The 23,506-nt window shown below is 51.9% G+C and overlaps 1 protein-coding gene across 1 annotated transcript in view; it reads left to right on the top strand.

Moving 5' to 3' along the window:
* The window catches only part of VAV2 (vav guanine nucleotide exchange factor 2), a 126,832-nt gene extending 105,321 nt beyond the window's left edge, over positions 1 to 21,511 (top strand). The window contains exons 7-28 of the mRNA XM_041483864.1: positions 228 to 296; positions 875 to 975; positions 4,085 to 4,184; positions 5,403 to 5,498; positions 6,178 to 6,246; positions 8,373 to 8,459; positions 9,240 to 9,325; positions 9,927 to 9,963; positions 10,300 to 10,314; positions 10,709 to 10,818; positions 11,489 to 11,590; positions 11,699 to 11,787; positions 12,473 to 12,489; positions 13,202 to 13,223; positions 14,378 to 14,505; positions 14,695 to 14,769; positions 15,317 to 15,369; positions 16,046 to 16,162; positions 16,276 to 16,363; positions 16,452 to 16,575; positions 19,500 to 19,654; positions 20,417 to 21,511. Coding sequence (XP_041339798.1) covers positions 228 to 296; positions 875 to 975; positions 4,085 to 4,184; positions 5,403 to 5,498; positions 6,178 to 6,246; positions 8,373 to 8,459; positions 9,240 to 9,325; positions 9,927 to 9,963; positions 10,300 to 10,314; positions 10,709 to 10,818; positions 11,489 to 11,590; positions 11,699 to 11,787; positions 12,473 to 12,489; positions 13,202 to 13,223; positions 14,378 to 14,505; positions 14,695 to 14,769; positions 15,317 to 15,369; positions 16,046 to 16,162; positions 16,276 to 16,363; positions 16,452 to 16,575; positions 19,500 to 19,654; positions 20,417 to 20,464 — 1,788 coding nt within the window. The 3' untranslated portion in view covers positions 20,465 to 21,511. The remainder of the gene's footprint in view (positions 1 to 227; positions 297 to 874; positions 976 to 4,084; positions 4,185 to 5,402; positions 5,499 to 6,177; positions 6,247 to 8,372; positions 8,460 to 9,239; positions 9,326 to 9,926; positions 9,964 to 10,299; positions 10,315 to 10,708; positions 10,819 to 11,488; positions 11,591 to 11,698; positions 11,788 to 12,472; positions 12,490 to 13,201; positions 13,224 to 14,377; positions 14,506 to 14,694; positions 14,770 to 15,316; positions 15,370 to 16,045; positions 16,163 to 16,275; positions 16,364 to 16,451; positions 16,576 to 19,499; positions 19,655 to 20,416) is intronic.
* Positions 21,512 to 23,506: the final 1,995 nt, after the last annotated feature.

Genomic DNA, 23,506 nt, shown 5'->3' with positions numbered 1-23,506 from the left:
GTGGGGGTCTGGCACCTTCCCACCCCTGGAAGCGCTGTGGGAGCTCAGGGATGGTGCACTCCTGGAATTCCTGCCTCCCAGTTTCATCCTCTGCCTTTGCAAGTGCTTAAACTCATGAAAACCTGCCCAGGTGAACTCAGCTGGTGAGGCAGAAATTATAAATCCCTTGCACCACCTCGTTCCCTGCTCTGCAGTGCCTCAATCCCTTTTCCATTTCCCTCTTGCAGAACTACATGAACCCCCTGAGGCTGGTACTGACTCCCCAAGACATGGAAGCTATTTTTATCAATTTGGAGGTAACACTGTGGGCATTGTGCCTTAAATCTTTGTTCTTTTCGCAGCAGCTCAGCCCTCTCCCTGCTTAGGAGGAGGTTTTCTGATTTCCTCTTAGATTTGTGCATTCACTTGGAGAGCTGCAGCCTTTCGTGTGCTGTGGAGCTTAAACTGCTTTGGGAGGCATTCTTTAACACTCAGTTTTAGAGGTGGGGAATATATGAACTGTAGGAAAGAAAACAATTCTATCTAGTGGATGTTTCAGGGCTGGGACTCTGGATTTTAGCTGATTTGGGCACAGGGTGATGAAGGGATTTATCTTTCCTCCGGTTTGCACAGGGTCTAGGTCAAAACCTCATCTCCTCCACTCCTTCCATCCCATCTCCTCCTCCCTCCCCACCCTGGGGCATTTCTCACTGCTGGAATTACACCCCTGTCCTCCAGGCCACTCAGGGCTGCCTTCCACTAGAACAACTTTCTTTACAAACACCTAAAAGAGGGAAACCCCTGCCTGATGAAGGAGGGAATGTGCATTTCTCTGGGCTCTGTTTGCCCACCTGCTTTGAATGTGTTTAAAGTGTTGACTGTTGCTTGGTTTTAGGACCTAATTAAAGTGCACTTCAGTTTCCTGAGAGCCATTGATGTCTCGATGATGTCTGGAGGAAGCAGCCTGGCAAAAGTGTTCCTGGAGTTCAAAGAGAGGTAAAGGAATCCCAGGCTTCAGGCAGCTCCAGTTTTAACAGATTTGGGTTATTTTTGGAGATTTAAACAGAGTTCTTGTTACTCTCTACTACAGCCTGAAAGGAGGCTGGAGCCAGGTGGGGATCTGTCTTTTCTCTCAAGTAACAGCAGGACAAGAGGAAATAGCCTCAAGTTCCACCAGGGCAGGTTTTGAATGGATATTAGTGAAAATTTCTTCACAGGGAGGGTTGTCAAGCACTGGAACATGCTGCCCTGGAAGTGTCCAAAAATTGTGTGGCTGTGGTGCTCAGGGCCATGGTTCAGTGGCAGTGCTGGGTTAGTGGTTGGACTCAGAGGTATTTTTCCACCTAAATAATTCTGTGATTCCAGAGATGCCTTTCACAGCAGCCCAGGTTTGCATCCTCCACGGCAAACTGCTGTCAGGCAGCTGAAACATCACTGAGAGCTGACATGAAACAGCAAAATCCAGCCACAACTTCAGATCATCCAGGGCAGAGGCTGGGACATCTCCCCTGTGACCACCAGGCTCAGTGGTGTGGCTCCTGCAAGCCCCTGGATTTTCCTTGAGCTCAGCATCCTCAAGGAGGCTGAATATCCAGTGTGTTTGTGGGGACACATCTGAGGGGATAAAGATGAGCTGGAATGGAGTGAAACCTCGGTGGCCTTCAGGGGTTTTTGTGGTCTCTGCAAGCAGCAGAGGGCTGTGGTGTGGTGGGGTGACTCCTGCTTTGATCAAAGTGGTTCCTCGCTCTCAAAGAATCTGATATTTGGCACAGAGCTCATCCTGCACCTTCTGCACGGTGAATAAATGTGAAAGTTTCTTTCACAAACAGAATCAATCCTGGGTTTTGGCAGCTGCAAGCAGGAGCACCCCAGCACGCAGAGATAAGGTTGATAAAAGCCTTTAATATCCTTAATAGTAATCAAAGGGTGATTCATTGTGGAATGGTGCCAGGCTGTTATTTCACTGTGATTAAACCAGTGTCTAGACACAGAAATGCCATTCAGAAGTCAATAACTGCAGAAATACCATCTGCATTAATAACACACCGTGAGGTCACATCTTCCATCATTCTGGGGGCCTCTGTTATAAAGGGCATTTTTTTCTGGGTTAAATTACAAAAATATTTCATAGAGGAATGCAAATAATTTCGAAATACTCATAAAACTCACTCAGGTGATTTTGATCTCCTGATTCCTGGCTCAGCCCCGTGCATGCCAGTGCCATCCCTGGGGCAGAGCTGTGGACACAGGGAGCAGGGAGGGGACACAGGAGGGGTTGTGGAGGTGACACTGCTGCCCAGGGAGGTGCAGTGGCTGTGCAGGAGCACGAGGCTGGGTTTTGAGCCATTAAATCAATGTTTTCTTCTGTTGACATGCTGGTGGGAGCTGGCAGAATGCTTGGAGCTGGTGAGTTCCATGCAGATGGGTGAAGCAGCTGACCCCCTTCCTAAGGGAGCTTGCAGACAACTTCCTGAAGGACCTGAAAGCCTTGGAGAGGTGTGAGGGAAACAGCTGTGAGGTGGTGGTGGTTGATCTGAAGCTCTCTTCAGTCCAGGGAGACTTTGGGGACATCAGTGCTGTGGGAAGCAGCTGTGAGGTGGTGGTGGTGGATCTGAAACTCCTTCAGTCCAGGGAGACTTTGGGGACATCAGTGCTGTGGGAAACTGCTGCTCAAGGGGGGTTTTACCTTGGAGAAAATCAGATTGTTGGGGATGAAGAGTTTGGAGCAGCCTGATGTAAACAGGCGGAGTCCTTTCCTCCATCAGGAAGGTCAGGAACACCACATTTTACAGCAAGGGAATTTCAGTGCAGGAGGAGGAAGAGAAGGTGAACTCGCTGGGGAGACAGTGTTGTCCCACCAAGAAGGGAACATGGACCTCCAGAGTCCCCACTTGGTCCCTGAGTATGGGACCTTCCTCCATCAAATCTGTCCATGACAAACAACTCCTGCTGCCCTCCACATCCTTGGAGACACTCTGGCAAAATGATGCATTACTCCTTGGCTTTGCAGGGGCCTTTTTTTAAGGAAATAGTTTGTAAATCTCTTCCTCTGGAAGACAGAGGTTTGAATTTATGCTCCTGAAACCTTTTTGAAGCTCTCCCCATTCTGGCAAGGTAGATGTTATTGTGCCTGTGCAGAAGTTGTCAGGGGGAAAAGGTGGAAGAATAATCTTTACTGGCTGTGGCTCCATAAATCTCTTTATTCACTTCCCTGCAGGGTGTGAATGTCCCATGTTTATGGAGCAACTGGGTCAGTGGTTCCCAGGTCATCTCCATCGAGAGATGAGGCCCCCAGATAACGGATGAGATGCAGTTTGTGATGGAGGATGTGTCTCAGCAGCAGCAGCAGCACAGTTAACAGCCAGAAAGGGGGAGAAAACCCAAACCTGTCAGGCAGGATTAATGAAGGAAGTGAGGGAAAAGGGGGAATCCATGACAAAACTGCTCTTTTTTTGTCAGTGTTTAAATTTATAGCCCAGGGTGTCCATGCAGTGCTTCACTGTGTTTCCAAAGGCTGTGACAACATTCTTTTCCCAATTACCCAGGCTCTTGATCTCTAGGTCCCCGTGGCTCATTCAAGAAGATGTGATTCTAAAATGTGACATAGAACCATCATGGAATCACTGAATGGTTTGGGTTGGAAGGGACCTTAAAATCCATCCCATTTCACCCCCTGCCATGGGCAGGGACACCTTCCACCATCCCAGCTTGCTCCAAGCCCCGTCCAACCTGGCCTTGGATAATTCCAGGGTCAGCCACAAACTCTCTGGGCAGCTTCTGACAGTTCCTCACCACCTTCACAAGGAAGAATTTCATCCCACTACCTCATCTAAAACCAGGCTCCTCTGCTCTGCCCACCCAGCCCCTTCTGCTCATCATGAGCTGAATCACCTCCATACACTCTGGAAACTTCTAAATGTTCAAGTGATGGAAATCTAAATGTCAAAAAGCCACACAGTAAAAGAGTGTTTATACTTTGCTAAGCAGTGAAAAGGGGGAATAGCTGTTCGCCTCGGCCTTTCGCTGTACACACATTTATATATCTTTTATAACAGCTTATAACTGCCAGCATTTCCAGTTAAACCTGTGATTTTCCTCCCTCCAGGCTGCTGATTTATGGCAAGTACTGCAGCCACATGGAATATGCCCAGAACACCCTGAACCACCTCCTTGCCAACCGGGAGGACGTGCGGCAGAAGGTGGAGGTGAGCGGGCAGGGGCTGAGTGCTGCCCCCAGCCCTTGTCCCAGCTTTGGGAAGGACCTGCTGGAGCTGAGGATGGTGTCTGGGGAGTGTTTGATTGACCAGAAGAGAAGAAGGGTGTCACAGTGTGTCTGTGCTGCCACAGAGGGAGCAAAGCTGGGTGTTATCCTGTCCTGTGCCTCGTTTTTCCCTTGTCTCCTCACCAGACCTTCAGTCTGTCCTTCCTCCCCAAGTTTATCCAAGTTAAAACAAACCAGTGACTTTATTTGAGTGGGACTGGCTGGGACAAGTTCTTTGAGTTGTGCAGGCCCTGAGCATCCCCAAACCAGGAGCCACGTGGTTTTCCAAAGCCACCAGCAGCATCGGGGACTGGCAGAGGCAAACCCAAATCCCCAGGCAAACACCAGAATTCCTGCCCTGGCCTTCTTAGTGTGAATAGGAGCTGATCCAGACATTAGGGGAATCAAAGGAGCCCCAGAAGGACTGCATTGTTTGAGCTGCTGGTTTTACCCAGCTCTAATTCCTGCTTTGCTCTTGAAGCTAATCGGAATTTGCCGGGCTGTCTGTCCATGTTACCTCACCTCCTGCAAATGTGCTTTGATTCCCTGTGTGAACCCAGTCCAGGGGTAAAGCTGCAGTTAGGAATTGTGGAAAATGGGCTCTCTGTGTCTCACATCAAGGCTGGAGCATCCAGTTGCTCCCTGCTTTTGCTGTCTCTCCCTCCCTCGTGGCAGCTCTGTCATGCAGGGGGGCTGAAAATGAGTCTGGGCAAAGGTAACTGTGGCAAAACTTCCTCCAACCACAATTAGCTCATCTTAATGGTTTAATGCTCATCAGCGACTCCAGAGCCACAGGCTGCATGCTCAGTGCCAGCCCCTCACCAATCAGTAGCTTGGCCCAGTGAGGAGGTGGCTGAGGCAGATGGGTTTCATTTGACATTGCCCCAGGTCTGGGAGCATTCATACAGTGCCCTAATGAGCAGCATCTCATTAGGCTGGAGTGGCTCATTTGCATGGCAGTGGCTGGAATTTAGGGTCCAGCCCCTGGGATGAATCCCTTGGTAACCTCTGTGGTGGGAGCCCAGCCCTGGGTGGCTGCAAGGTCTGTGGGCATCAGAACTGAGTTTACAGGAGCCAAACAAACATTCTCAAGACTTCAGAGACTTCTTTTAGGTGGGAAGCTGTTGTTTTCTCCCTGCTGATTTATTGATCTCCTTCCTAGGAATGCACACTAAAGGTCCAGGATGGGAAATTCAAATTGCAAGATCTGTTGGTGGTTCCAATGCAAAGAGTTTTGAAGTATCATCTCCTGTTAAAAGTAAGTTTTTCAGCACTGGCACTTCTCTCTCTGCTGTAGCATCTTTCACCTCTGTCAGTGAAGGGTGAATCATTGCCAAAGGCAAGCAAAAAGAAGGGGATTTTTATTCCCCTTCAAATAAAATAATTACTGGAGCTACTTAACACAACATAATATTTGTGCTGTCTCCTAAAGTAGAGTGACCCAGGGTAATTCTGCACTTGCTAGCCACAAGAGGCACTTAATGAACATAAAATAAGCTTGCATATAATCTGATTATGTGTGAAATTCCTCCAGTCAACTCCATGTAACAGATCTCTCAAGCACCAGCCCTTGGTGTGTTCCCTGTCCTGCAGCCACAGCTGCCTGCTTGGGCATCCCTGCATCCCTGCCACCTTCCTGGCATCCCTGCCACCTCCCTGGCATCCCTGCTGTCACCCAGGCATCCCTGCCACCTTCCTGGCATCCCTCCAGTCACCCTTGGAATGCCTGCAGCCACCCTGACATCCCTGTCACCACCCTGCCAACACTCAGGCAGACCCTCTCCAGTGCAAGTAGGGTCTGGAAATCTTTCCTAGCACATCCAAACTCCTTATTTTTATTAATTTATATTTACTTCTATTATTAATTTTTATTACTTATTAATTTTATTTATTTGTTATTTATTATTTAATATTTTATCGTTTTATTTTTATTTCAGGAGCTGCTCAGCCATTCCTCAGACCGGCCAGAGAAGCAGCAGCTGAAGGAGGCTCTGGAGGCAATGCAGGTACAGAGGGTGAAGTGGGGAGTGGGCTGTGCTGGCTTTGGGCTGCTGCAGAGCTCAGGATCCCTCTGCTCTGTGGAACAAAAAATTGGATTTAAAATGCACCCAGGAGCAGCTTGAGGGAAGGCAAGGTCTGCTCCTTTTGGCCATGCCTGTGTGCGTGGATTGTCACCTGGTGTGGTGGCCTCGCAGCAGATCCCTTGTCACCACTGTCCCCCTGAGGCAGAGGGGGGAGCTGGGGTTTGTTGACAAGTTAGGACTTTTCCCTGATTGCTGCTGTGTGTGCAGAGGCTCTGCCAGATCCGGCTTTTGTCTCTGCTGGGAAGGATTTGGAGGAGCTCCAGAGGTATCAGCAAGTCAGGGAGTGTGGCAGCCATGGGAGTCTGCCTGTGTGGAGCATTCCCTGGGTGCTGTCAGCCAGGTGCTGGGTGGGAATCCTTTAATCCACCTTTTTTTATTTTATTTTGTTATAGGGAAGATGTGTTTTCAACAATTGATGACTTTTGGCATCAGCAGTTTGCTTTGCTTCACTTCGAGTTGGTTTTTTTCAGCTTTTAGCTGGAGCCCCCAAAATCCCAGAAAAACCATCAGCAACAACAACAAAAAAAAAAATCAAATTGTAGAATCATCCAAACGTTTCCTGGCTCGGTTATATCTCCCCACACACACATTCACACCAGATCCACTGTCAGCAGAAGCTGACTGGAGGATGCTCACCTCAGGGTTCATCCCTGTGCTCGTGGTCACTTTGTTTTCCACCTCTGGGCTGCAGCTTTTGTAACGTGGCTGCATTTTCTGGCCCTTACATAAGCTGGGTGACCTTTCCAGCCGTTCTCCTGCCAGCCCAGGGCTGCTGTGGGGCTCTCTGTGGAGCTGAGGTGCTTTGAAGGACGTTGCACTGCCAGCCTGCTGCTGTGGCCTCAGATGAACGCTGTGCCTGGTGACAGCAGCTCAGCCCTGCTCGTGGCCTCATCACCCAGCAGCACTGCTGAAAAACAAATGTGTGTTTGCTCTGGCTCTGCTGCACACTCAGCATTTGCTGCAGGAGGATGTTGATAACCATCAGCGAGGTTTCTCTCTCCTCCTCCCCATCCCCAGGACAGTGTGGGAGCAGTTCTGACCACGCTGGGCTCGGGGGGTTTGGGAGCCATTCAGTTTGGTTTTAATTGATCTGTAAACCAAGGCTTAACTTCCAAGTGGTGTCTTTCATCACAAGTCCAGCCTTTCTGTCTGCTGTGCTGGCAGGCAGCAGACATTGCTGCTGTCTGGGGTGAGGGCTGTGCAGGGGGGTGGATGCACTGACATTCCCAGAGGGATTCTGCTCCCTTTTATTTGGCTTGAACAGTTGCTTTTGCAAGGCAGGGGCAGGATTTGCACCAAAAAAAAAATCATTTGTGGTGGGGTTTTTTTGGGTGCAGGTACCAATCCTCTGCCTGAGAATGCAGGACTGAGTTCCCAGTGGTGGTGGGGGAAATGCAGCTCCCAGTGAAATTCCACAACCAACATTTGCAGGTTGTTGTTTTGAGTTCTGGTTGATCCTGGGATTGTGCTTGCCTGGGATTGTGTTTCCCTGCTTCAGAAGGCTTTTGGTTGTGTCATTTCTCATCACCATCCCTGCCACCCCGGGCCTGGTGATGTTACAAGTATTGTCACGTAGATCTGTGACTATGGGATGTGATTAACCCTCCTTGTGTTGGGGAGCTGAGCGAGGTCTGACCCGGGGGGATGTCTTAAAAAATCCCTGCTCAGATTTAATCCAAGTTGACAAGAGCTGTTGTTGAGGTCAAGGAGGGAGCAGATAAGAAGCAAACAGGCACAGCAAATCCACTCTGAAAGGTGCAAGAAGTTGTCCCAGTGGAAGGGATGGCTCCTTCTCTTTGATGGATGAAAATCTGGGGTTTGGGACCGCTGTGCTGCCATGGATTCCTGCATTGCCATGGATTCATGCATTGCCATCTTCTGGGAAATGGAAAACATTGCAGCACCTGCCTGGCTCTGGGAGCACCAACAACCTCACCTGTCCCAGGCTGCTCAGACTCCTGAGGGATTCAGGGAGCCAGGCTCATGTTTGTTCTCCTGGGTAAGGTACTGGTAAAGTAAAAATCACTATTCACCTTTTTTTTTGTAAGGACTTGGCCATGTACATCAATGAAGTCAAGAGGGACAAAGAGACTTTGAAGAAAATAAGTGAATTTCAGAGCTCTATAGAAAACCTGGTAAGTTGGAAAATCCTCTTGAAGACAGTTTAATTCATTTATTATTAATGTATTTGGGTTTTTTGGGCAATTACTGCTTATTCTGATGTGCTGAAAGATCCCCATGTGTTCAGACTCTCTCCTGATTTGCCGATGGCCCAGAGGTGGATGCTCCATCACAAAACTGCTTTGGCTGGGATGAAGGGTGGCTTCTCTTGCTGGTGTTACACTAAAAATGGCTCTTCAGCTTTTTCTCACATTATTACTGTAGGAAGGACAGAGAAGTTCCTCAAGCTGCCTATCTGGCTTCTATTTAAAATGAGGTTTTCTTTTGATTTTAAGAGGACAGAGGTTAACTGAAGGGGGAGGAGAAGGGCTCATGTAAAAAGACACTGAATCCCCAGAAATTTCAAGCAGGTATTTTAAGGAGAACTCATCCTCCAAACTGCAGAGGTGCCAAACACTCAGCCCTGCTGCTGTGCCTCAGCACACCTGGTGCTGGGTTTGGGGGCTTCAAGCCGTGGCTTCATTTGGAAGCTATGAACTTTTAATTGATGGCTGTTTAACAGAGACAAAATCCTTAATTATTATGAAAACCTCTGAAAAATAGCTTATTTCAGGTGGGGAGGGTTTGCAAAAATGCTCCAAACTGCTGAGCCTTGCTCTGGGTGCCCAGTGCTGGAACTCTGGGGGTTCTTGGGGGACTGTGCTGGGGGTGACTCCAGCCAGCTCTGGGGTTCCCCTGCCCAGGGCAGCGTTCCAGGCTGGCTCTGGGTCTGAGCCCTGCCTTGCTTCCTGCAGCAGGTGAAGCTGGAGGAGTTTGGGAGGCCCAAGATCGACGGGGAGCTCAAGGTGCGCTCCATAGTGAACCACACCAAGCAGGACAGGTGAGTGGCCCCTGTCCCCAGTGTCCCCAAACATGCCCTGGGTGCCCAGTGCTGGAGCTCTGGGGGGTTCTTGGGGGGCTGTGCCTGTGTCCATGGCCAGGCTCCCTCCTCCCTCACTTACATGAACATTTTCGTAAGCTAGGCTGCGTGCATAAGTAGATGTGTATATGTGCCTTATTAAATTTCTGTAATTATTAAATGATTAAATTTCTGTAAAACTTTTTGCCAGTTACATTGACGCTAATTGCTTTTCACCAGTGAACAGAATAAGTTATTATATTGTATATTATATATAGCTCATGACTATATATACATACTATATAGTACATATACTATATACTATATATACACACACTATATAGTATATATATATACTTTATACTACATATATATACTATATTTTATATATATATATATCTATATATATATATATATATCTATTTTTTTCCAGCTTTCAAGGCAGCCTTAAATAGCGTTGGGAAATGTTTATTAATGTGGGGCTGGGCTGGATCCTTGACCTGTGTCCTGGCAGAGCAGCCCTGAGGAGGCTGGGATGATTGGAGCTAGGAGGGAGGAAGCTGCTCTCTGCTTTCTGGCCCAGTGTCAGGGAGCAAACATCAGATGGGCAGGAGAGGAGGGCAGGGAGGAGGGAGGGAAGGTGCAGGATGTTCTTTCTCCCACAAGCTGCAGGGTGGAGGAGCCTGGAAAGGCAGCTTTGCACACCAGGCTGCCAAAATTGGCACTCAAAGCACTGAAGGAACATCATTTTCCTGTGGTTTGATGCTCACTCTGCAGCCATGGAGGAAAAACCTCCCAGCTCTTGCTTTAAGTGAGCCCCTTCAGCTGAATCCATTTCCATCCCATGGCAAGAGCTGTGGTGCAGATGGGATAAGGGACAAGAACTGCCTAGGGAACGCTGCTGGCTTTGTGTTTTAATGAAATCTCTCTCCCCTTTGCTCTCCTATGCTTTCTAGTCCCATGGAAAAATGGTAAGCAGAGCACCCCTTTGGCTGTGTGTGTTTGTGTGCAGTGTGCTGACAGACAGGCTGAGCATATGTGCAGTGGGCAGGTCAGATGTTCCTCCTGGGCTGTCACTTGCTGTCAGGCACGGGCAGAAGGGCTGGGGAGGATCCAGTGGAGCAGAAGAATCTGGGTTCTCTCATCTGCCACCATGAGATCCTGCCTGCTCCAAGTGCACAGCACCAGGCGGTTCAGGCTCATTAACTGGGATGTGTTAGAGACACAGGGAGCTCTCCTTCCTCCTCCCCTGCTGTCCCTGGCTCAGCACAGGGGGCAGGGACAGGCACTCAGAGCAGTGCCTGAGGCCTGTGAGTGGAGCTGAGGTGTGTTCTGCTGCCAGATCTGCTCTCTTTTCCTTTGCAGTGGTCCTACGGCTTCTACCTGATCCACCTCCAGGGGAAGCAGGGCTTCCAGTTCTTCTGCAAGACTGAGGAGATGAAGAGGAAGTGGATGGAGCAGTTTGAAATGGCCATGTGAGCATGAGGGGCTGCTCCAGCCCCGGGTGCAGCTGCCAGGAGTGGGGGAGAAGTGTCTTGGGCCATCAGGTCACTGCAGAGCAGCTCTGACAGCAAAACCTGTGGTGGGGAAGCTCCTGGGGGCTTGCTGGACGAGTCCCTGTGCAAAGGGAGCTTGGAAGTGTTCTCTGAGCATCCCCACCGAGCATCTCTGGCACTGAGATGGCACATTGGGCAGGAATCCTTCCCTGGGAGGGTGGGCAGGCCCTGGCAGTGCCCAAGGCCAGGCTGGACAGGGTTGGAGCAGCCTGGGACAGTGGGAGGTGTCCCTGCCGTGGCAGGGGTGGGGTGGGATGATTTTAAATGTCCAATCCAAAGCTTTCTGTGATTCTCTGGAAGGACACCTCACCCTGGTGTCCTTGGGGAGCACCAGGCTGGGGCAGGAGCAGGGTGAGGAGGGAGGGTGGTGCTGCAGGGCTGGTCCTGAGCAGGGCTTGGGCTGATGGTGACTCAGGCCAAACCCATGACTCCTGTCCCAGGGGAAGGTAATGGGCAAAATCCTCTCTCTACAACCAAGCCCTGATCTCCTTCCACACTGGATTTGGTGTCTGTGTGGTGTCCAGGCTGTGACTGAGGTGCCAGCAGCCCTGTGGGGACAGGCTGATAACCCCCAGCTCCTTCCCCTCAGGTCCAACATCAAGCCAGAGAAAGCCAATGCAAATCACCACAACTTCCAGATGTACACATTTGAGAAGACAACCAACTGCAAAGCCTGCAGGATGTTCCTGAGGTGAGCAACAACCTTCCTGCTGTTCTGCAGTAAAACACAGAAAGAAAAACCTCAAAGCTGAGGTTGGATTAGGATTTTCTGACTGGGTTTTTTTTTTTGGTGGCACAGAGGAACCTTCTACCAGGGCTATCTTTGCCCCAAATGTGGAGCAGGTGCTCACAAGGAGTGCTTGGAGATTATTCCTCCCTGCAAGATGGGTGAGTAATTTCATGAGCAGCTTGTTGCTGCACGTGAATGATCTGAGAAATTCACTTTATAAAGCACTGATGTTTGTTAATGCATAAAAAACCACAAGTGTGCTCCCACCCCACCTGCCAGAGCTGTAATTCATGTTGGTTGATGGTTTAAAATGCAAACAAAGGAGCAAAATTCTCCAAAACAAACAGCTGCATCCCATGGATGGCAGGGAGTCACAGCAGCTCTGTGCAGGGCTGGGATCTCCAGCTCTTGTGGGTGGGCATTGAAGAGAGATGATCAATTCTTCATCATTTAACAGCGAAAGCAGGAGGGTCTGCAGCAGGGAGAACATTTCTGATGAGGAGAGAGCTCCTCTCCAGACCCCAAATATCCCAAAGCCCAGCAAAAATTTGTGTCCTTGGTCTAAACTGGGCAAAGCTGGGACTCCCCTGTGCTCACCCAGGGCAGAACCCTGCTGATGCTCCAGGGGGGGTCACAGGGGGGCTTTGGAAAGATTTTGGGTGAGGAGGGGAGGGAGGGAGGAACAAAATTGCAGGACTCAAAGTGACCCCAGCTCTGCTTTGGCCTTCCTGCTTCAGCTTCACACCCTGCTGCTGGTCTGTTGACACTCAGAGCATCAAGAGAACCAGAAAATGGAGTTTTTTCTTGCTAAATTAACCCTTTACCCCACCATTTCTCTTGCAGGTTCTTCAGCAGACCAGGTACGTGGTTTGGCCTTTTCCTCACCCCCCTGTGCCCTTGTCCAGTCTGGGTGTGGGCAGCTCATGGGAAGAGCCAGCACTGGACTCAGAGGGGTCCCAGCAGCCTGTGGGACAGCACTGGGACCAGTGGGATAGGACTGGGGTCAGTGGGACAGGACTGGGGTCAGTGGGACAGCACTGGGACCGGTGGGACAGGATTGGGACCAGTGGGACAGGATTGGGGTCAGTGGGACAGCACTGGGGCCAGTGGGACAGGGCTGGGGTCAGTGGGACAGGATTGGGACCAGTGGGACAGGACTGGGACCAGTGGGACAGGATTGGGGGACAGGATTGGGGTCAGTGGGACAGCACTGGGACCAGTGGGACAGGGCTGGGGCCAGTGGGACAGGGCTGGGGTCAGTGGGACAGGATTGGGACCAGTGGGACAGGACTGGGACCAGTGGGACAGGACTGGGGTCAGTGGGACACTGGGGCCCCCAGTGGGACAGGACTGGGACCAGTGGCCTCCTCTCCAGCCTAGAACTGGCCCAGTTTAAGCAGCCCCAGAGCCCTCAGGAGGTGCCAGCACCCAGCTGGGGTGGGCACCATGGGCTGGGGGGTACCAGGGGAATCTGGGGAGGGGTTTTCTCACCCCATGGGTATCAGGTGGCTGCTCATAGGGAGAATTGAGGCTGATGTGTCCTCACTGAGCATTTTTCCTCTTTCTTTGCAGGATTCACTGGGTGCAGGACCTGGTAAGGGCATTGCTGTGGGGCAGGGACAGCTTGTGGCTGCAGGAATCCCCAGCTCTGGGTGTGTGGGAGGGGGAGGCTCCTTCCAAACCCAGGAGGGAGCTTTAGTGCCTGCAGAAGGGTCCTGTGCTTCCTCGTGGCCAGCCATGGGGCACTGGGGTCTCTCCTGTCCCTGCTGCCCCAGAATTTCAGCCCTGGGCCAGCAAAGCTCTGCCCATCACACCGAGGAGAGCCTGGCACGACATCCTCGTGCCAAATCAACCTTCAGGGCAGAGCAGGCATGTTCTGGCAGGGAGATTTCTTGCTGATGGGCAGCATGTCCAGTGTGCTCAGGGCCATCAGTCACAAAGGTTGCTGCAATAATTTTTTTTTTATCTTCCTGTGTTTGAAACTTGCCTGGACAGAGCTCTGGGCCTGCCCTGCCCCTGCTGTGGCTCAAAGGAGAAGAACAATTTGTTTTTGTGCTGTTTCTGATGGAAGGAAAGCCAAGCCTGGCAAAAAGAAACCTGAATCAAATTTGTGGTTAAAAAAACCCAAAAAAAACAACAAAACAAGCACAGAGTGCTCTTGCTGGGAGGGGAGAGGCAGAGGTGGGGAGGCATTTTGAGGATAAACACTGTGGGTTTGGTGCAGTGGGGGAAGTTTATTTAATGTGCAGTTGTTGGCAAGACAAGTGGACTTTGACTGGGAGCTTCAGGGGCGTTTTGAGTCCCAGGTCCAGCTGATATTCAGTGGTAGCTGAGTGTTCACAGGTCCCTTTTGCAATTGTGGGGTCACTGCTGAGCCTGGCAGGGCTTGCTGCTGGCCAGGCACTGCCTGGCAAGAGCTCCTCTCCTTGATTTTCCTCTCCTCCCCTGGATTTGAGCTCCTTGCTGAGGCTCAAATCCAGGTGCAGGGCTGGGAGCTGGAGCTTCAGCTTGGCTGGGTCCTTCCTGGGTTTATTTTTGCTCAGGGAACTCAATCATGCATGTAACTGCAGGAGCCAAGAACATTCACTGTGGACACCATTCCTTTCTGCTTTCATGTTTCCTGCCCCTAACTCCTGCCTGCTGTGCCCTGTCAGGGGATGAGGAGAGCAGGCTTCAGGAGGGCTGGCTCTGTTTGGGCTTTTTTTTCAGCTGGGACAAGGCTGTAAAACTGTTTTGCTTCTCTGCCAGGTCCTAAAATGGTGGCTGTTCAGAATTACCATGGAACCCCAGCCCCTCCTGGGAAGCCAGTGCTGACCTTTCAGATTGGGGACGTGATGGAGCTGCTGAGGGGGGACCCCGACTCACCGTGGTGGGAGGTGAGCGTGATTCCTCTTGGGAAACTCCTGGAAACTCCTAAACCAGTGACTTCTGCATGATGCCTTTGATTTTGGGGCTTTCCTGGTGCAGGGGTGTGCTGGGGCTCGGGAGGCAGTTTGGGGCCTGTCCCCCCCCTTCCCAGTGCCACCAGTGCTCATCCCAGTCTGATGCCCAGCTTGGCTTTGCAGGGGAGGCTGCTGCAGACGAAGAAGTCGGGTTATTTCCCCAGCTCCTCAGTGAAACCCTGCCCCGTGGATGCCAGGGTAAGTGCCACAGAGGGGATGGAGCTGGGACTGCCAGGTGGGGTTGTCCCTGTCACACTTCTCAGCCTTCTCCTCAAGACCTCAGTCTTTCCCTGGGCCTTCAGCAAGGCCTCTGCCTCGCAGGGGAGGTGGATCCCTCCTGCCATGGTGCAGGTGTCAGGGCAGGGTGGTCCCAGCCCTGTTCCCAAGGCTGGGGTTGGCATCATCAGATTCAGCTCTGTTCCTTCCCTGACCCAGGAGCAGAGTGCTGGAGATCAGGCCCAGTGCAGGAAAACTGCGTTTGGTTTGTTTTAATTGCTTTTAGCTGCTTGCTGTAATGTTGTCAGCTGCTTCCCAATTAAAAACCACTCAGGTAAATGAACAAACACAGCCTGCTCAGCCCAGCTGGGAGCTGAGAGGGAAATGCTCAGCTACAACACTGCCCTCCTCTGCCCAAGCCCAGAATCCGGGGATGGCTTGGCAGAGGGAATCCTCCCGTGGAGAGGAGCATCCCACACAGCCTGAGGAGCTGCTGGCTCTTCACTAATGAGCAATTCTCACTTTGCAGCCCCCCAACAGCCGGCCGCCCTCGCGGGAGATCGACTACACGGCGTACCCGTGGTGAGTGGGCACAGACACACACCAGCCTTGCCTTTTGGGTGCTGCTTGCTCAGGAATCCGCTCCAGGAAGGGATTCCACATGCAGACCAGCAGAGCTCTGCATCCACCTTTCTCTGGATGCCATGGAGCTGCCTCGGTGGTGGTTGGGGGGATGTTAAAAGCCCTGGCAGCAGCTGTGGGGATTTCTTCACTGGTGGAGAGGGTCAGAGGCAAAAAGAGACATGCTGGTTTCTCTTCCCATTTTCTGTGCCCAGAAAATGATTGTGGGAGGAAGGAGGCAACTCCTGCCTTGGCAGGAGAGGCTGTGCTTGGCTTGCCTGCTGCTCCTTCTCTCCAGCTCCAGCCAGGTTCATGAATTCATGGATATAAATTATCCCTGCTCTCCAGCTCCTGCTGAGGCCTCATTAACCTGGAGACTGATTCCCAATTAGTGGGTTTTTCCAGGTGTCAGGTACTTCAAAGGGAAGAGGCCACTCTCTGTGCTTCAGTGGCTCAGCAGCTTCTTGTATATCTCAGGGCACTTCCCCTCCTGCTCAGGATATTTCAGATGTTGCTCCACCTGCCTTCCATCCTTCATGCCTTTAAAAAAGATGTCTCTTTCTATCCAAAACATGCCTGTTCAAGGATACGAGTTCATTTTAATGAATTAAATGGACTAATTAACCTCTGGGCTCAGGTTTGCAGGGAACATGGAGAGGCATCAGACAGACAACCTGCTCAAGTCTCATGTCAGTGGCACCTACCTGATCCGGGAGCGGCCGGCTGAGGCCGAGCGCTTTGCCATCAGCATTAAGTGAGTAATTCCCCACTTAGGAACTTAATAATTCAATATTTCTCACAGAGGACGAGCCAGGGCTGGAGCACGTGGCTGTGGGTTTTTTTCAGTGCCTTTGCTGTCGTTGGCAGGTTCAACGAGGAGGTGAAGCACATCAAGGTGGTGGAGAAGGACAACTGGATCCACATCACGGAAGCCAAGAAGTTCGAAAGCTTGCTGGTGGGTTTTTGTTCCCCCTTATAGCACTGTCTCTGCAAGTCATGCAGGGGCTGGCAGAGACAGCCAGGTGCCTCTCCTTCCTTCCCAGGAGCTGGTTGAGTACTACCAGAGCCACTCGCTGAAGGAGAGCTTCAAGCAGCTGGACACAACTCTGAAATACCCCTACAAATCCCGGGAGCGCTCTACCTCCAGGACCTTCACCCGCTCCCCAGGTAAAACCAGCTTGGCTGCCACGGAAAACCTGCCCCTTCCTGCCAGCTCTAGGAGCAGTGGGTGAAGGAATTGACAGCTTCCCTGTAGGATTTGAGTTGCTCAGTTTGCAGATAAGTCCTTCTGGGCTGGTGGCACTTTCAGGATGGGTCTCTCCAGGATGGGTCAGGGGGTCTGGCTGAGCTGGGGCTCTCTGGCACTGCTGCTCTCTGAAGGGACAGTTTTCACTGGTTCCCCTCCTGTGGTTTTTCACCCTGTGGTTTGCCCACCCTCTGGTTGGGAGCAGGGATGTGATGTTCACTTGGTGGGATTTATCCTGTCTTTCCCACCCATGGGAGATTTTTGTGTTTTAATGGATCCGGTTCCAGTGTGACTTGTGGTGGTTTGAATCCCAGTGGGACTCCTTTAATGGAGGTGATGGGTGAAAGGGTAAGTTTGTGTCTAAAAGAAAAAGAAAGGAAAAATCAAAATAAATGGGAAGAAAAAAGTGCAATAATGCAAGATGCTGTTTTGTCCAAAAGCCTGAGTGCACAACTAACTGCTTTTTGGGGAAAAATAACTTTTAAATATTTTTCTCCATGGTATATTTAGAAAAGAATACCAAAGGAAGACAGGTTTTAAAAGTTGTTTAAATACTTTTTTGCATTAAATACAACCCTAGGATGAATTTGGAGCCCCCAGTGGCTGTGGGGCTGTGGCCAGACCTTTTCTCAGCTGTCCCAGCTCGGAGCCCCTGCACAAGACCCTCTGCATGCTTTGCCCTGTATCCCTCCATCAGCTTTTAAAGCATTGTGCCTTATAATATTTTATTTTAATTTCCTTTTTAATGCGTGTTCTGCCTCTTTCTGTTTCTCTCTAACCTCTTTGCAGCCTCCTGCGCTTCCTACAACTTTTCTTTTCTCAGTCCTCAGGGCCTCAACTTTTCTTCTCAGAGCTCCTCCAGTCCCTTCTGGTCAGGTACCAGTGCCTCTCCCTGCTGGAGAGACCTGCCACCATCCCCAGCTTGAAAGCCATCACCAGTGGCACCTGTGGGGTCCCCCCTGTCCCTCCATCCCCACAGGCAGTTCAGGGGGTCCCCAGTGCTGCCCTGGGAAATCAGTTAATTAGGTTAATTAACCATGGCTTGGTTGGCAGCAAAATGCACTCCCCCCTCTCCCCAAAATCAAGGCAGGGAGGAGATGGAGTTGTTGCTGTTTGAGAAAAGGGGCTAAAATTAACCAAAAAAAAAAAAAAGTGGATGTAGCACTTTGGGATCTCATGATGTACTTCAAGCTCGACCTGGTTATCCTGTGTGTGTCACCCTGAGCATCAGCATCTCACCCTGTCCCAGTCTGCCCCGCCTTGTCCTCCAGGAGAACATCCCAGTGTCCTGCAGGGTTTGAGCTCTGCTCTCTGGGGCTGCTCAGGAGCCCCTTGCTGAGGGGACAGGGACACACCTGAGCTGTCAGGGGTGTTTTGGAGCTCAGTGTCTCCCCACAGAGAGTGCAGTGTCATCCTTTCCAGGCTGGTGTCACCCTCCCTCTTGATGGGATCAGAGCAATATCTTGCCAGATTTTCTTCCCATTGAAGTTTTTATCTTTCAGTCTCTCCTTTGGGCTGGACAGAGAAAATCACCAGCAAAGCCAACATGTGCCTTCCCTGTTTGGGTAGAACACTGAACTTTTCAAGCACAAATCTGGGATTTTGAGATTCTCTAACTGCATAGAAGTTACTGCAGGAAGTGATCTGTGTAGCAAGGGGCTCTGAGCAAGCTCCTGATGACAGAGCTCAAAGCTGCCTTGATTTCTGTCCATCCTCCAGCCTGGCTGCCTGGCCAGGACGGACAAATCCTCCAGTGGTTGCACATTGTGTGTCCAACACCATCGCCATCCTCATCTCCTTCCACCCCAAGAGCTGAAAACCTGGGCAAAGCTTTCCCTCAAACTTTGTTCAACCTTGGTTTGCGCACTTTTATAGTTGAAATTAACCCTTGGAAATCCTGGGAGAAAGAGGGGAGTGAAACACAGCATCCCCTCAGGGTGTTTATTTTCTTTTTTGTGAACTTCAGAGGATGTGCATTTTTCTCCTCCTCTGCCCATCCCATCCCATCCCTCCACTGTGGTTCTCCAGCCTTTTTCCCTGTGCCCAGATTTTGGGGCAGGAATGCTGAGTGCTGCCCCTGCCTTCCCCCTCCTTGTGCTTCCCCTGAGCATCCCCTGCCTGAAGTGATGGAGATCCCTGTGGCTGGGGCTGTGCTGGTGCAGCTCAGCTCCTGGGATGGCTCCTGGGGTCATCTCCTCATCCCAAGGTGCTGGTCAGTGTCAGGGTTTGGCACCATTTGGTCTTCAATGAGACCAAGTTGCCAAGGTTTCTCCCTGGCAGGGACAGGAGCAGGGGAGTTCTAGGTTAGGAGCTGGTTCCTCCTCATGGCAAAGCACACACGATTCACTCAACACCTCTAGGAGAACCCATTCCCAGCAGCTGTGGTTTTGAAGTAGCTTAAATCCAGGTTGATTTACAAAGTGGTTCCATCAGGTGCTGGGAGCTGGGTGGCAGCTCCACAAGGCAAATCTCCCAGACCTGACGCTGAGAGCTGAACAGGATTTTCCCATGATTTCTTTGGTAATGGTTGTGCATTCCTATGAAATCCTTCCTTTTACCACCTCCCAGTAGTGCCCTTCACCCCAGTGACCCCCACCCAACCCCTGACCAGCAGAGAGGAGCTCCCCAAACCCTCAGAACCCTTCAAACCCAGCAGGAACCCGCTTTAACCCCGACCACCCCACCCGCGCGGGGCTGAGCAGCTCGGGTGATGCCACCCCTCCATCTGAGCAGCTCCAGCTCTTGGTGCCATGCTGAAAAACCCAGGTTGAACCTGTGCAAGCTTTCCCCAGGCTTCAGCCGGCGTGGGGCAGCCGCTGAGGCGCTGTGCTTTGTCCCCTGGCAGTGTTCACCCCCCGGGTCATAGGCACGGCCGTGGCACGGTACAACTTCGCGGCGCGGGACATGCGGGAGCTGTCGCTGCGGGAGGGGGACGTGGTGAAGATCTACAGCAGGATTGGAGGGGACCAGGGATGGTGGAAGGGGGAGACCAACGGAAGGGTGAGTGCGTCCAGGGGGATTCCTGCAGCGGGATGTCCTCCCTGCTGTCAGGGTGGCGAAGGGAAGGGGGGGTGTCCCGTGTCCTGCTTTTTCCTGGGTTCTGGGTGGGCTGTCACCTCGTGAGAGCCACCTCTGTGTGGCCATTTGGTGCTTTGTGACAGTGATATCCAGGGCACATAGGTGAGTGAGAGCATGTGTGGGAGGGTCTGATCTTCTCTGTGTGGCCATTTACTGCTTTGTGACAGTGGCAGTGATATCCAGGGCACACAGGTGGGTGGGAGCACGTGGTGGGAGGGTCTGATCTTCCCTAAACCTGCCCGTGAGGGATGTCTGCAGGCCCTGCAGGGCTCAGCAGCCTGGGAAAACCACAGCCTGGTGGCTTGGCCTGGTATCCCACAGATTCTGTAGCACTGGAGACAGATTCTTCCTGCCTGATGCCTCGTGGGCACGGTGTCCAAGGTGATGTGCTCCATCCCAAATTAGGGTGATTAGGGCTCACACCATCAGGATCTGGCACATCCAGGACTGGCAACAGCACTTGATGGCAGGGCAATAATCCCAGTGCCAGGACAGGAGCTCCCTTATAAAACCAGAGTTGGAAGGGCCCCGCAAGAATCGCGGTGTCAACTCCTGGCCTTGCACAGGACACCCCAACAACCCCACCCTGTCCCTGAGTTCTCCAAATCCTTAAACTCCAACAAGCTTTGTGCTGTTCCCCTTGAGCTCTCCAGCCCCCAGCTCACCTGTCCTGTCCCCCCACAGGTGGGCTGGTTTCCCTCGACCTACGTGGAGGAGGAGGGCGTGCAGTGAGCGCGGCCGTGGCCGCTGGAAGTCGTCGAGCGCCCGGAGCCAGCAGCTGCAGCCTGAGCGCACTGTCCCCGTGCTGGACACCTCCCAGGACTGCCCCTGCAGCCCCTCATGACCCCCCTGCGTGCAGGCTGCCCCAGCCTGGCCCCTGTTCCGTGTACAGAAGATTGCTGGGCTGTGGGATGGCGCCGGTGGAGAGCCCCGGGAGAGCCGCGCTCTCCCCGATGGACAGAGCTCAGAGACTCTGGGTGCCCAGCAGGGCCTGGGCACTGCACCCCTCTTGTGCCAGGGGGTTTTAAAAGCCACCCTAGGCATGCTGGAGGGAGGCTGAGGCTGAAGGTTTTGTGCCTGGGTGAGAATTTGGGGGGTCTGGGGAGGGAGCCCCAAGGAGGCAATGCAGACCCTCTGCCACAGCACTCGGGGGGTTCCCAGGTCAGGATTTTGGCAGTGGCCCTGGCAGCCATGGGCAGCACTGTGCTGTGGCCAGGGTGAGGGGCAGGGTGGGGACACCTGGCCCGGGAGGAGGAGAGGGCTGTGACCATTTTGACCCTCAGGTGTGGGCTGGAAGTGGACCTCCAGGTCAGCCAGGAGGGCAAAAAGCCATTTTGGCACTCTAAGCCCATTTTCTTTACAGTCACCTCAGTCCCACCAGCCTTGCTGCAGGCAGGGGTGTGCCCAGGGAGCAGACTGGTCCCACTGGTGAGCAGGAGGTCTCAGTGCATTGCAGGACTGGAGATGTACTCCACACAAGGGCTTCAGAGGCCACCAAGGCACCAGGTCCATGCAGAGGACATGTCCCTGGGTCTGTCCTCCCCAGGCCAGGCTGATTTTCCTTGCAGCTGTGACAATTCCCACCTCATGAGCTCAGGGTGAACCCACCTGAATAAGGGCTATGGTATCAAGTCCTGAATCCTGTTCCTGAGCTGTGAAAGCATCTCCTCTTCCCAGCTGTGTGCACTTTTGGGGGCTGGCAGCATTGCCCCCTGCTCTTCCTCCCACAGGCTGTTCCTGCTGCTGCTGTCAAGTAAAGGTCCATGTGTTGTGACATTCCCACTGTGTCCTGAGCACCCTCTGTCCTTCCCAAAGTGCAAATACAAACAAAATACACGTGTGGGAGCGTGGCAGGGAACAGCTTCCCTGTGTCTGAGCCCCAGGAGCTGCCTCTCTGAATTCGTGGCATTTTGAGCCGGTGCTTCCATGCCCTGATGTTGTTCCCCTGGGATTTGGGGTGTTCCTGCTGTGGGATCCTGCTGCAAGTCTGGGAGATGCCAGCGTTGGCTGGGTGAGCAGTGCTGCTGGCACGGGGCTCTGCATACAGAGCAGCAGAGCCATGTTTGGGGTGAGAAATGGAAGAGTTTGGATCTCTCAAGGATGAGGAAGTGATGCTAACTTGGGAATTCCATGCTGCTGCTCAGTGAGAAGCCCAGAGCCTCCCTGCTTTGCTCCTGGAGCTCGGGGTGTGAGGTGGGTGCAGCGGGGTCAGGCCAGGGCAGACGGGAGGTGACAGGGACATGGGGGGCTCAGGGCATTCCCAAGGTACTGTTTGGTGCTAACCCCTCCCAGCCAGCCCCTCCGTGCTCAGCTGGAGGGGAGCAGCCAGCAGGGAGCTGACAATGCCCTGTGCAGGGCAGAGGGTGCCATTGTCCCATTGCAGAGGCTGTGCTGGAGCTGAGGGCACAATTTGGGTGGGTGGGACACACAAACTCCTGCTGGCTCCTCTTCTGCCTCGCAGCCTAAAGCCTTACAGCCCCTCCTGTTTAACGTGGCCGAGTCTGTAAGGTGGCAAGGGCATCACCTGGGGTGAGCACAGCCCTGTCACAGGGACCAGGGTGCCTGTGTCCCCCAAAGGGACCCCCACCCTTTGCCTGCCCTGCCAAACCCCCCCACCCCCCGAGAGCTCTCCCTCTTGTGTTTACTGGTGTAAGAAACTTGTTAAAAAAAGAGATTGTTCTGTTTGTAAGTAATTATTCAGCCATTTGCCACAAATATATCTGTGAATAAGAAAGGGAAATGTTTTTTTATGATGGCGAGGAAATTGGATGTATTATTTTAGGTCGTCGCAGATCATTTGGAATTGCAATGGGATATGTTGGAAAATAATATGTAAATTCCTTGGGTGTTTCCTTTGCACTGCACTAACTGGGGTAGGGTGGAGGGAGTTTAAAGATAAAACTGTTTGTTTAATGGAATAGTTTATAGCTGGGAATTTGGAAATCATTTGGAATAGCTTGTAATGCTGGAATAGAAACTTTAGCTGCTACTTAGAAACCCTTTTGCATGTGGTTTTTCCAGGCCTTTTTTTAAGTTACAATTCATCAAAGTAAATTCCCCAACGGAAAAAAAAAAAAAAAAAACAAAAAAAAAACAAAAAAAACCCAAAACCCCAAAATAAAGTGTAATTTTGCTGATAGGTTTTTTTTCCAGCCATGGTTTTTAATGTGCCAGGGGTGTCAGGGTCGTTGTCACTAAAACCCCCTTGGCTGAACTGGGGCTCAGGGGTGGCTTGGCCCATCCAGGGAAAATGGCTGCTCCCAGGGATGGATCCTTCCCGATTCCTGGCATGAACAGTAAGTGCTTTTACCCCTCCAAAATTTGGAGTAGATCCCCCCTGTGGTGCCTGTCAGGCTCCTTCTCATTCCTGGAGCAGCTGCCACTCGTGCAGTTGTCCCATCCAGGAGCTTTCCTGTGACTCCTCTCCTTTTCTGAGCTGGACCCCTGCAGGGTGAAGGAAAGAGGCTGATTTTCCATGGCTTTTAGTCACTCCTGGATATCATATTCCAGAATCCCACCTGGCCCTGCAGGCAGCAGCGTGTTCCAGAGCAATAAATAAGCTGCAGAGCTTTTTATAAAAACCTGCGGTGTTCAAGAGGCCTCACCTTGAGCAGGGATGTGATGTCCCTGCGAGCTGCCATGTCATTTCATTAAGAACATTCATTTTTCCCACCCTTGGAGTCCCCAGTGCTTCACTTTTCCCAGGGTCAGCTGGAAGGGGTTGTAGCAGTGAGCAGAGGGGTTGTACTCAGACAATCAGGACTAAATTTTGGA

This window comes from Pyrgilauda ruficollis, unplaced genomic scaffold (assembly GCF_017590135.1).
Source record: "Pyrgilauda ruficollis isolate IOZ18807 unplaced genomic scaffold, ASM1759013v1 scaffold62, whole genome shotgun sequence".
NCBI classification, from domain to species: Eukaryota; Metazoa; Chordata; class Aves; order Passeriformes; family Passeridae; genus Pyrgilauda; species Pyrgilauda ruficollis.
Note: the sequence above shows the minus strand (reverse complement) of the source record. Positions and strands in the feature narration are given on the sequence as shown.